This window comes from Neolamprologus brichardi, chromosome 16, assembly GCF_056152115.1.
Source record: "Neolamprologus brichardi isolate AB-2024 chromosome 16, ASM5615211v1, whole genome shotgun sequence".
Classification (NCBI taxonomy): domain Eukaryota; kingdom Metazoa; phylum Chordata; class Actinopteri; order Cichliformes; family Cichlidae; genus Neolamprologus; species Neolamprologus brichardi.
Genome location: NC_142119.1, coordinates 20,574,209 through 20,586,200, shown reverse-complemented (window position 1 = coordinate 20,586,200; position 11,992 = coordinate 20,574,209). Strand labels below are relative to the sequence as shown.

General features: G+C 39.8%; 1 protein-coding gene across 1 annotated transcript; it reads left to right on the top strand.

Moving 5' to 3' along the window:
• The first annotated feature begins 852 nt into the window (after positions 1 to 852).
• On the top strand, positions 853 to 11,947 carry slc9a2 (solute carrier family 9 member 2). Its single transcript, XM_006788633.3, has 13 exons — positions 853 to 1,114; positions 1,197 to 1,411; positions 1,496 to 1,744; positions 3,128 to 3,378; positions 3,485 to 3,702; positions 4,106 to 4,305; positions 6,479 to 6,568; positions 6,646 to 6,716; positions 7,331 to 7,498; positions 7,598 to 7,703; positions 9,354 to 9,470; positions 9,718 to 9,805; positions 11,682 to 11,947. The coding sequence occupies exons 1-13, from the start codon at positions 853 to 855 to the stop codon at positions 11,945 to 11,947; spliced, it is 2,301 nt and encodes a 766-aa protein (XP_006788696.3).
• The last annotated feature ends 45 nt before the right edge of the window (positions 11,948 to 11,992 follow it).

Sequence of the window (11,992 nt, the reverse complement as noted above, 5' to 3'; positions counted from 1 at the left end):
TTCGTTAAAAGACATCCAAAGCTGCCTTTTCCCTTTTTGTTGTGCGTTCTGTCAGTATTTCTCTGTGTTTTTCTATCCAGGGACGGTTTTACTCCATTGGCAGTGATCTTGAGATCACTGTCATCCTGAGAAATCAAGTTGCTGCCAGTCAGGACATCCATGAACTGCATCTCACAGCTGTACACAAAACAATCCCAAATAATGTTTTTGATGATTAACTAACAAAAAAATTGGTCACGTTTTCTTTAAACAATCTTTAAACTATCCCTCTAAATTAAGTTCAGTGAGTCTTTCGGTGTCATTCAAATCCGTTTCCTCTGCAGGATATATATATATATATATATATATATATATATATATATATATATATATATATAAATGATCAAATAATGCAATTAAATGTTAATTTATGGAAAAAAAAATTTGCAATGAAGTAATCATGAGGGGTGTTGTGATCTTTCTTTTTTCCTGTGATGACTTGAGTGTACCCATAAACCTTTGTTATTTGTCATTTATAAGCGACAATTTACACGTGATTTACACGTGAAAACTAAAACTTCTGTCACCGAAACTCGCCACTGGCCCCTGAATGGCACAGAAACGCCTCGTCCCACCTTTTTTTTGTCTACCTCAGGTGACGCCCAATCAGAGCAGGGCTCGTGGTCTCACCCAATGAGTATCGAAACTCGCGGACTCAGGTAGATCGCAGGTGTGTCGTAGTCCGGCACTGTGAAGAAGACTCGATCATCCGGGGCCAACTTTTGTGAAGTTGGTTAGAGTTATTGAGTCTTAACAGCGTTCATATTCACGCCAGTTTGTATTACTGTGAGACTATTACTTGTTTTTTGCACTATGAATTTAGTTTTTATCAGACAAGCTGGGACTCTGCTGTTTATTTGCATGATTTTAATTCTTCTGCATGGCTCCAGAGGCGAAATACCTTCTAAACCAATTGCAGCCACGATTTTGCCATTTGTTAAGCCTAATGATGGAGTCCAGACTTATCCAGAGGACCAGAAAAATAATTTACCCGTGTTTACAATGAATTATCCAAGAATCCAGATTCCCTTTGAAATTACTCTTTGGGTGCTGCTGGCTTCTTTTGCAAAAATTGGTGAGTAACAGTCCCACATGTGCCAACAGGTGTGGTTTCTCATCTTGCTGCTCACTGCGACCTTTTTTCCTCCTCTTTTCAGGTTTTCATGTGTACCACAAGATCACCATCTGGGTGCCTGAGTCGTGCCTTCTCATCAGCATCGGCCTGATAGTGGGCGCTATCATGCACTCTGTTCACGAGGAGCCCCCCGCTGTGCTCACCAGTAATGTCTTCTTCCTCTACATGCTGCCCCTAATTGTCCTGGAGTCAGGTTACTTCATGCCCACCAGGCCTTTCTTTGAGAACATTGGCACGGTTCGTTTCAAATCAGGCACTATTTCTCTAACTCTGGTCAGCTTCCTGCTCAACTTTGACAGTTTTGTTGCTGTTTTCATGCAGGTGTTCTGGTTCGCTGTGGTGGGGACGCTGTGGAACAGCATTGGCATCGGCATCTCTCTGTTCGCCATATGCCAGATTCCGGCCTTTGGCGTGCAAGACATCAACCTCCAGGAGAACCTGCTGTTCTCCGCCATCATCTCGGCCGTGGACCCCGTGGCTGTGCTGAACGTGTTTGAGGACGTGTCTGTGAACGAGCAGCTCTACATCGTAGTGTTCGGAGAGTGCCTCTTCAATGATGCTGTCACTGTGGTGAGTGAGCGGACTGCTATTTGTTATTAAAACACTTGACTGTGAGCAAGGGGCAATTGCAAACTGTTCTTGTGTGTCAATTGTTTTGTTCCAGTGACAAATACACAGCCAGGTACCCAGCATGGCAGTGGAGTTTACTCTTCTGCATGTGCTCCACAAAGAGTATATATTTAGCATTTTACACAGATTTAAGAATATTTTGTGCTATTTCTCTCTATGTCACAGTCTCATACATGTAGTTTCCTGTGGAGACCATTTCAACCACCACCCACCATTTACAGACATGGTTAGGCATTTAATTTCATGACTATTACATGAAAAAAGCACATCCGCTGCTTGTCCATTCTTCCACACTCAATAAGATCAGCTCAGGTTTCATGAAATACTGGTCATATTTGTGTTTTCCCTTCTCTTCTCCGGGTTGCATGTACAAGGACAGAATGTGTGGGAGAGAACCGTCTGTGTGCTGGCAAGATTTCTAAAAAGAAATTACTCAGGGAGGAAAAACTGAACTAAGGGAATGTTATACACATGAAACAAGTGTGTCTATAAAGCACAATTCAGTCCGTTTGCTCAGATGCTGTCAAACCAGTTTCTGGTCGCAGTTACATTTGTTTGTGTGGGTTTGTCCACATGTAGTTTGTCCACATGTAGTTTGTCCACAAACTCAGGGATTTAATAAACTCAGAGGAAAGACTCCAACAGCCATAAGAAGCAAACAAAACTTCATTTGCTGTTAATGTTTTCTCCCAAACAGAACAATAGTCTGACCTTGTTAATCTCAGAACTAATATTTTACAGACAGGCCCATGTGTGAGCCTCTTTGTTAGTGGTGGCTTTTCTATGTGCAAAGAATCTTTATTGTCTGCATCTTGAACTGGATCTGATGGTCTAGCAGAACTTTTTCCACTTCATCTTGCATTTAAGTCATTAATTATCTGCACACGATGATCCCTTTTTTTAATCCAGTTTTGGTACATGTCATGCATTTAAAGTTTAAAGTACTCAGTTTTGAGAAATGCAGTGAAATGGTGTGGCTAAATTTGCCATTGGGGTTCATGCGAGTCGATGTTAGCCACGTGTTTTCATGTGGCAAAAGCTTCATACTGCCCAGGCAGGAAGGGCAGATTAAGGAGGAACAAAGCTGGTTACTTTACCTAATGCACCTTTTCCATGACTCAGTCAGTATGTTTGGTGAACTCTGATCAAGTTGCAAACAATGCAGAGTAAATATTTCCAGTAAATCACTCTTATCTGGAAAGGCGTCATTAGAGGCCACAGCGCCTGACACCACACCTGACCTCTGACTAGCATATGTGGGATATGGTGCATAGGTGCAAAAAAAAAAAGGAAAGAGTGTATATTTATTTATTAATTTTTTAGGTGTTGTACAACATGTTCAGCTTTGTTGCGGAAATGCCGGTGGTGGAGCCGGTGGATGTGTTCATTGGAGTGGCGAGGTTCTTCATTGTGGGGCTCGGTGGGATGGCATTTGGCATCCTGTTTGGCTTTGTGGCAGCCTTCACCACAAGATTCACCTCCAAAGTCCGAGAAATCGAGCCACTCTTCGTATTCATGTACAGCTACCTGGCCTATCTGGTGGCAGAGCTGTTTGCCATCTCATCCATCATGGCGTGAGTAGGTTTTATAACATTTACAGAATTAAAGAAAGAAAGAAGAATAACACAAAGTTTACCCAAATACTCCCCACAAACCCTCTGTGCCCATGTGCTTCTGCAGCATTATAACCTGTGCCCTCACCATGAAGTACTACGTCGAGGAAAACGTTTCCCAGCGTTCCTGCACAACCATCAGACACGTGATTAAGATGCTTGCCTCTATCTCGGAGACGCTCATCTTCTTCTTCTTAGGGGTCGTCACCATCACAACTGACCATGAGTGGAACTGGGGCTATATCCTCTTCACGCTGCTGTTTGCTTTTGTATGGAGAGGTCTGGGTAAGGAAATGACCGGCGTCATCTGTGTTGTGTTAAAGCTCAGGTTTTTGTTTGACTGCAGTTATCTAGTGGAGCAAAGGCTGAGAGCTACTGCTGCTACATGTGCAAACACTGAAATGTGCAAAGAAATCCAAGGAAGACAGAAAGTGCTGCTAAGAAAATAAGCTGCGAATGTAAAACGGACATAGGTAATCTTTTAATGTTGAATCTAGCCAACCAATATTGAGCCCAGTATGTCTTCTCAGTCTGTTTTGGTTTCCACCAAAAACCTCTAAAACTTTAGTCAAAAACTGAGAGCTTAATGTTGTCAAAACGCTTGTTAAATCTGAAAGGAAATGTCCAGACTTCTCTGCTGATTTGTTGATAATGAAACCTGTGATATTTTCTTGCCTCTTCCTCTCAGGTATCTTGGTGTTGACTCAGATCATTAACCCTTTCCGCACCATCCCATTCAACATGAAAGATCAGTTTGGTCTCGCATATGGAGGTCTGCGAGGTGCAGTTTCTTTCGCCCTTGCCTTCACGCTTCCTGATACCATTGGCCGCAAGCAGCTCTTTGTCACTGCCACCATTGCAGTTATCCTCTTCACCGTCTTTCTTCAGGTAAGGGAACATCTGTGTAGGTATATTTTTAAGTCTGTATGCTCTGAATAACTTGAATGAAGGTGTTATGTCTTTTGTCCTTGCAGTGGAATGAGATAGAAAACGATTTTTTCTTTAAAATCACATTTAGGAGTGAGACAGAATCTTGGTGAGCTGTTTGGTGTCATTTCTTTCTGTCTAGTTAAAAAACAAACAAACTGAGACCTGATTCAAAATGATATGTGTTATATACACTGATAAACTCAAGCTTTTAATTTCTAATCATATACACTGTTATCCTTGGAGAAGAAATACAGAACATTTATTGTATGATATATAAAATGCATGTATGCATCTGAACCTTTACCTTCCAAAAAAGACATTTTACAAAGTTCAACCTCATGGCTGCTAAAATGAGGTAAAATTACTTTGGTTCTAAACTGTGTCTCTTATACTTGTAATCAAAAGTTTACGTACAGTCATTATGAGCATGAATGTCATTATAATTTTGGGCATTTATTGATTTCTTTGAGCTCTTCTTTTTCCAGGGAGGAATGATTGTACAGCATACATCTTTATTGACTTAAACAAACAAACAATAAAAAGGATTGGCTGCACAAGTACATACACCTTCACTAATATTTAAATGCCCATTACAAAGTTGTACGTCGACCACTTTTGGTAGCCATCAACAATTCTAGCTGGATATTTGATCACTCTTCTTGGCAGAGCTGGTAGAGATCATTTAAATTGTTGCACAGACCCGGTTTTTAAGTGTAGTCCACAAACTATCAATAGGGTTGAGGTCTGAGCTTTGAGGAGACTATTCCGGAAAGCCCGTTAGCCTCCTTTATCGATCCATCCAAAACCTGTTTTGATGTCTGTTTGGCATCATTTTCCTGTTATGAAACCCAGTTGTGTCCAAGTTTCAACCATCTGTTGATTTGAGCTGAGGTTGAAGAATTTGGAGGTAGTCCTCCTTTCTTAGTCCAGCCACTTTTGTGCAGTGTACCGGAACCACTGGCAGTGAAACAGCCCCAGAGCATGATGCTACCACCACCATGCTTGACAGCTAGTACAGTGTTCCTATGTTTGGAAGCCAGTGCTTTACTTGCCCAAACATGCCTCTTGTCACTGTGGCCAAACACTTGTCCAGGAGCCATTTGGCCTTCTGGAGGGATTTTTAACTATCAGTCAAACTTGAAGGTGTTGATTTTGGAGTAGGGCTTTTTTTTTATCGGTCAGCACCCTCTCATTGTGTCTCAACGCAAAACTTCCTTCACTGTAGAGAGTGATGCTGATGTTACAGCCATTTTAATTTCATGGCAGGCTTGAGCCTCAGTGGTTGTTCCTGAACATCCTAATTAATTTCATCTCATCTGAGGATGACAGTTTGGGTCTTCTTCCAGACCTCGTCAAAGCTGTGACACATGTGAATAACTTGACTTAACTTTAATCTGCTGCTTTTTAGAAATGAGAGGTTTCTAACTTGTAAATCAAATCAAATTCAAATTTTATTTGTCACATACACAGTCATACACAGTACGATATGCAGTGAAATGCTTATACAACTGCTCGTGACCTAAAAAGGAAAAAAAAGAAGAAGAAAAAAGGCTATGAGTAAGATAGGAAATAAATATGAAAATTAAAAAGGGTAAATTTAACTAGGAAGGAATAAAATAAAATATAAAAATTAAAGTTAAAAATGAAATAACTGTACAACAACAAATTAGAATGAAGGGTAAATTTGACTGGGAAAGAATAAGATAAATATATAAATTAAAGTTGAAAATAAAATAACTGTACAACAAAATACACAATAGACAAATTCACAGTATATAAATATATAAAAAGAATGAAATATGAAGAAATATAAATATATATATATATATAATAACAGCAGCTGTACAAGTATTAAGTGGAACTTAATACATACGTAATAAAACAAGTATTAACTACAACTTGTAGTTGTAGCTGTAGCTACAACCACAAGTTGTAGTTAATAACTAATTTCTTGTTTTTCAAAGGGTGTGTATCCATGTATGAGTAACCCTGGAAAAAGAAATTATTAAAATCCCCAAATTACCATAACATTCATGTCTATGATGAGTATAGGAACTTCTGACCACAACTGTATCTACAACTCTAGTGTTCAAAGTAATTTGTGTTTTTCTTTTTTCCCTCTTCCCCACAGGGCATCAGTATCCGACCTCTGATTGAGTTCATCAATGTCCGAAGAACAAACCGCAACCTTGAAACCATTAATGTAGAGATTCACTGCAGGGTAAGTCACAGACGGCATGCATGTATCGGACAGTACATTTCTGCGCACGGTGCTGACAGATCGCGCTTTGCTCGCAGCTCATGGAGCATACAATGGCAGGCATAGAGGATCTCTGTGGGCAGTGGAGCCGCTTCTACTGGAAGGACAAGTAAGAGTTTTTTGGCATCGCGGTTTAATCTTTTGTCAGTAAATTAGCAGATATTGCTCATCAGATCTAATGAATAGTGAATAATACTGTATGATTCACAGTAACAACAATAAAACAAACCCTAAGAGGGAAGGGTTTTAATTTCTGTCTTGTCTGTCTGAGGTTTCATTACACAGTGTCATGTTCAACTTTCATGCAATGCGTTTTTTCTTCTTGAAGCTTTGATGTGTTTCACCCCCACCAGTTCCTCATTTGTGCTTCTCGGCAGTTCAGCAGGATGCTGATGTTAAACTTAGAATACATAATTAGGCATAATTATCTGCAACTGGCTGAAAATACAGTAACTCAAATGTGTTGGTGGGATGCTGGGAAAGTCCAGTAGCAGCACAAATACAGATAAAACATACCTCATAATTCACAAAAGATTCTTTACATTACATGTCTACACAAATTTAGCGGTTTTGACAGTTTGACTGATATGCAAATTTCAAAGCTGAGTGTTTTAAATAATAAAGCCGGTAATGCCTTATTTTTCTTGTTGTCCACAACTTGCATGAAATCACCAAAAACTATATAAAAACCATCCATGAAATTCTTCTTTCTCTCAATGTCAGGTTTATGAAGTTTAACAACAGAATCCTGCGTAAGATCCTTATCCGAGACGGCAGAGCAGAGTCCAGTATTGTGGCGCTCTATAAAAAGCTAGAGTTGCAGAATGCCATGGAAATCCTGGACACGGCGTCCGGAAACATCAGCGCTGCTCCTTCCATCGTCTCCCTCTCGTACGTATGATTTTTGCACTCATCACATCACTCTCTCTTCTAACTGTCAAGACCAAATGTAGAGCTACTAATGACTGCTTATTATTTTCTAAAATCAAGTGAGGAACAGAAAAGCTCTTCTAAACTCCAGAAAAAGTTCCTGGCTGCTGACCTGAGGAACATCCACGACATCCTGTCCAAGAACATGTACAAGATCAGGGAGCGGGTAAGATAAAGAAAGGATCTTTGCTATATGCTCTTTTTTTGGCTTCTGTTTAGTTTGTCTGTCACAGTGTCAGAAAGTAGCTGCAAATTTAATCAAATACTGCACTTAAATAGTTGATTTATGATTGTGGTAGTTCTTCCACTTTCTTTTCACTTTGGAGCAAATGTTGTGCTTATTCTCTGCAACATTTGATTGAAATTACACTAAAGGCCTATACAATAAAAAAAAAACTATACCTATAGTTAAACAATAAACTCATTAAAACAGCAAACTAGTTGGAAGCACCTGTCATATTTGACATGTTTGAGTGCTGAGCAGAGGGAGGCAAAGAACAGAAGAAGCTGTTTAAATTCCAGACAGGTTAATATAATATATAATGTATAAAAAGCTTTGATTTATTTAATTACTAAATTTGAATTATTACATTTTGCTGATATACTTTTTGCAGTTTGAAATGTTAAGATCTGTACATGTCATTCATTTTTACATCAACGTTTCTTTAGTCTGAAGTTGGTGACGGATCTTTTCAGTAACGATGGAGCAATTTCCAGCTACACCGACATGAATAATACACAAAAACTATTACTACCATAGTGCAAAAACTAATACCACTACTTTTCAAGCTTTTGCGTTTTAAGCGTTGTCATTGTCAACTTTTGACAGATGACGGCACATCTCAGAAGTGTGAAACCTGAACCTTTGTTTGTTTTGCATACATGGTAACGTAGTTCAGCATCAGCTTTGCACATGCTCAACTGCTTAAAAACGATTAAAACCTCCGATAAAGCTGACTAAAATAAAGCCACGTGCAGCTGCACCTCTTTGCATTTTACTTGAAAAACATGAAGTTTGAAAAATGTCCGTTAATTTGACACAAACGAGAAAAGCGCCCCTCGATGTTGTTCTGTTTCTCATACCGACGATCCCAACAAGTGAAACTCTGTGCTGTTTTGCATAGCCACAGGCGGTGGCCAGCAGTACTTTTCCATTAGTGGCATGACATCACCCTTTTAACAGACTCTTTGATGCTTTAATGGAATTTCTTCTGTGGTTTGTTTCACAGTTCATCACATTGCCTTAATAGCTCGTTTCAAGTCTTATTTTCACATATTTGTGATTCTTTCACACAAAACTGACATCACCGTGTCACTATTAATTTATTTTTTAAATGCTTTATATTTGATAAAATGCTAAATGTAAACCGTGTTGGCCTCTGGTGACATCATACAGGCCCATAATATTGTCATGCGACCTCTTTATAAAACACAGTGGTGACCTTTGGAGGGTTTTAAAGGCAGTTGTGTTTGTTTTTGGTTTAACTAATGGCTGCAGGTCAGAACCAGGGGTGGGTTTACTGCATGGAACAGGTTAAGGTAGCAGTCCACACACAGACACCTACCCCTGCCTCAAACAGTTGTTTCCAGTTTTGGTGGCGTAATCTGAGCTTTAAACAGTGCAGTCCCCACTAAGAGCGTCTGAACCGTCCATTCGTGGGAACCTCTGTTGTCTCAAGTCCCTGGCATTGACAGTGGTCATGGATTTTGTTTATGGAGTTTTTAAGTCTATGTCTTCACTGTGTGTTTTCCGTGTGTGTTTCTCTGACCTTCTGTTATTTGTAATTAGACAACTGATTTATGTATTTGGACTTAGACGGTGGCATACAGAGGAAAACATGCTCTGCCCAATGACAGCCAGACCAGAGAGATACTGATCAGGCGCCATGCCACCATTCGACGAAGCCTCCGACCTCGTAGTTTTCAGTCATCGGTAAGCTACCTTGCCCAATTTATTTGTATTATTTTAATTAATTATTTATTTTGTTGGGAGCGTGGGTTGGGATTTTAGGTACATCCCTTGGGTCTTAATTAGAAGTACTTTGGGCAAATAACAGTCACATTAAAAATGTTATTTTTGAGCTGATCATCTCTTGACCTGCAAACACATGAAATTCAAACACTAGATTAAATGTTCTCACCACTTTTCATCAAGTTTTTTTTCCCATTGTTATTCTTAGAACGTGCCCAGGACACACAAGTATTTCTCACTTCCTGCTGGAAAGAGTCTGGAGTCAAGATTTGATGCTGCGAGGTGGCACTACACAGGTAAACTAAGATTATCTTTGAAATCCCTTAACACAACCTTACCCTTCATATAAATGAGAATAAATGATGAAAACGTCACTTCCTTGCAAAGTTTGGAATTTTTCAACCTGATTCGAGCCTTAATTCATCAGAACTGAAATGAATTGTCTTTTCTCAGCAGTGTGCACAGAACAAATGAAGTGCTTTGTAGATAATTAATCTGAATCTTAGGAGTGGGACTCCCTTTACAGTTCTGTCTGTATATGAAACCCCTGCACTACAAGCTGTTTTCATTTTCTTGTCCCACTCTTCCTTTTTCAGTTCATCTCCCTCTCATTAGTACACGGAGATCTGTCTGGCCCGGAAGCTGCCGCCAGTCCCCTCCGAAACCTCCCCAAAACCGCTGCCTCGATTCTTGCTTACGCTATCTGCCATTATCTACTAGAAATGGAGTCAAATATAAATGAGGACGTGGTCCAAGCTAGTAACTTATCTCCCTGGTATCAGAAAACCACCCCCAAAACTATTAATAAGACTTTGTCAGTCTCATTAATGTCACAGTATGTGTCTCCTGAAAAAACAGAAACCCCCTCCCCAAAACAGAGCGATGTGCACATATAAGAATGTGCCACAGTGGTGCTCTTTTTGGTATGTAAATTAGTATTAGTAGATCAGCCTGCAACGACTGCACCAGCAAATTTGTTCCATAGCCTGTAAAACAAATTAAATCCTGCTTTCTTATATACTCCTGCTGGGTAAATTGATAAGTGATCGTCCTAAAGTCTGCAGTCCAACAGCAAATCTTATTAATACAAACTGAATTACGTAGAACCTTAAACACATTTTGATCATTTAATACCAAAAGGGAGAGTTTGTATATATAAATCTACATTCAAGACAGCAGCTTGACAAGTAGATTTTATCACAGAAGCGTAAGAGTCGTGGTTCACCAGCAGCTTTAAGAGGTTCTTCAAAATGTCCAGTTTTTACCAGCAGGTTATGGCATGAAATTGAAAACAGGTTCAGGTTAGTTTGTACTTGGTGGTTAGATTTGTTCTGCAGCAAGCCATCCATCCTACCATGCACACTCTCAGTGCAAACACAACAGACAACAAATAAGTATAGTACAAAATACTGGAAACAACAACTAATAATAAGCATTGTGTAACCCACACAGTAACAAAACTATAATTTGTCCATCCGACCAATGGCAGCTAGAACAAAGCACTTGTAATGCTCATTTGAATGATTTGTACCTCTTTGTTGGTTTCTTGAGTGGCTGGTTTGTGTATTGCTAGAATTTGTAGGATAGCATCATTTCACCTTCCTTTCATAAAGGATGGTTCAATGCATCCTCTGCTAAAGGAAACGATTAAAAAGAAGCCTTTTTCCTTATGTTGGGGTTCAATTCAAGCAGCAAGGCTTTTTGAGGACTTACCTGTGATCCTAAATTGACTGTAGGAATAGATGTGAGTGTGTGTGGCTGTTTATCCTCATGGGTTAGCTCTATGATGGTCGCAGACATGGGCTTCAACCAGATGAATGAAAATGGATGAATAATTTACCCACATTATTCGTGGACAACAAAACTTGAACAGTTTTGCCTTCCTCATGAAGCGTATAGACTCAGATCATTAACCGGCTCTTGTCCAACACCACTATGAGGTCAACATTTATGATGTGAGTGCAAACGCATTGCCATGAAATGTTTAGCTCCACGATCAGGTCAGCATCTGATTTGTGAATCAGCACAGGTAAGGTTTAGGACTGTACTTTGTGATTGATTCTACTTGACAAGTTGTTGGTATAGTAGTTAAACATAACCATGTTGTCATAGTGAGCGTGTTAGTATGAGTGTACCTTACCATTTTATTTTTTGTTTTCAATCTCATCCCAGATGATCATGAGACCCTTTCAGAAGTTGCCTACCCATCTCAACGCTCCCGGTTTGGCAAGCCCGCACGCTCCTCCTCCTCCAAAGCCATGATACCTCTGCACAGGCTGGGCACTCTGGAAGAAGTACCATCTACTGATGTTCTGAATGAAGAGAGCAGCAGTACAGGGCAGGGTGTGTTCAGGACAAACTCCTCCTACAGTGATTCCCGCGTGCCTCATCCTCGCCGCTTATATTCCTTATTTGATGATAACAACAGTGAACTGTAGCAACTATAGTGTAAATAAACTGTGAGACTTTTTACACATGTACTT

Bases quoted from the DNA above. Each gene is read 5' to 3' on its own strand.
- slc9a2 (XM_006788633.3), top strand. From the start codon at position 853: ATGAATTTAGTTTTTATCAGACAAGCTGGGACTCTGCTGTTTATTTGC. The intron at 4,306-6,478 runs GTAAGGGAACAT...TCTTCCCCACAG, and splicing joins TCTTCACCGTCTTTCTTCAG to GGCATCAGTATCCGACCTCT. The intron at 7,704-9,353 runs GTAAGATAAAGA...ATTTGGACTTAG, and splicing joins TGTACAAGATCAGGGAGCGG to ACGGTGGCATACAGAGGAAA.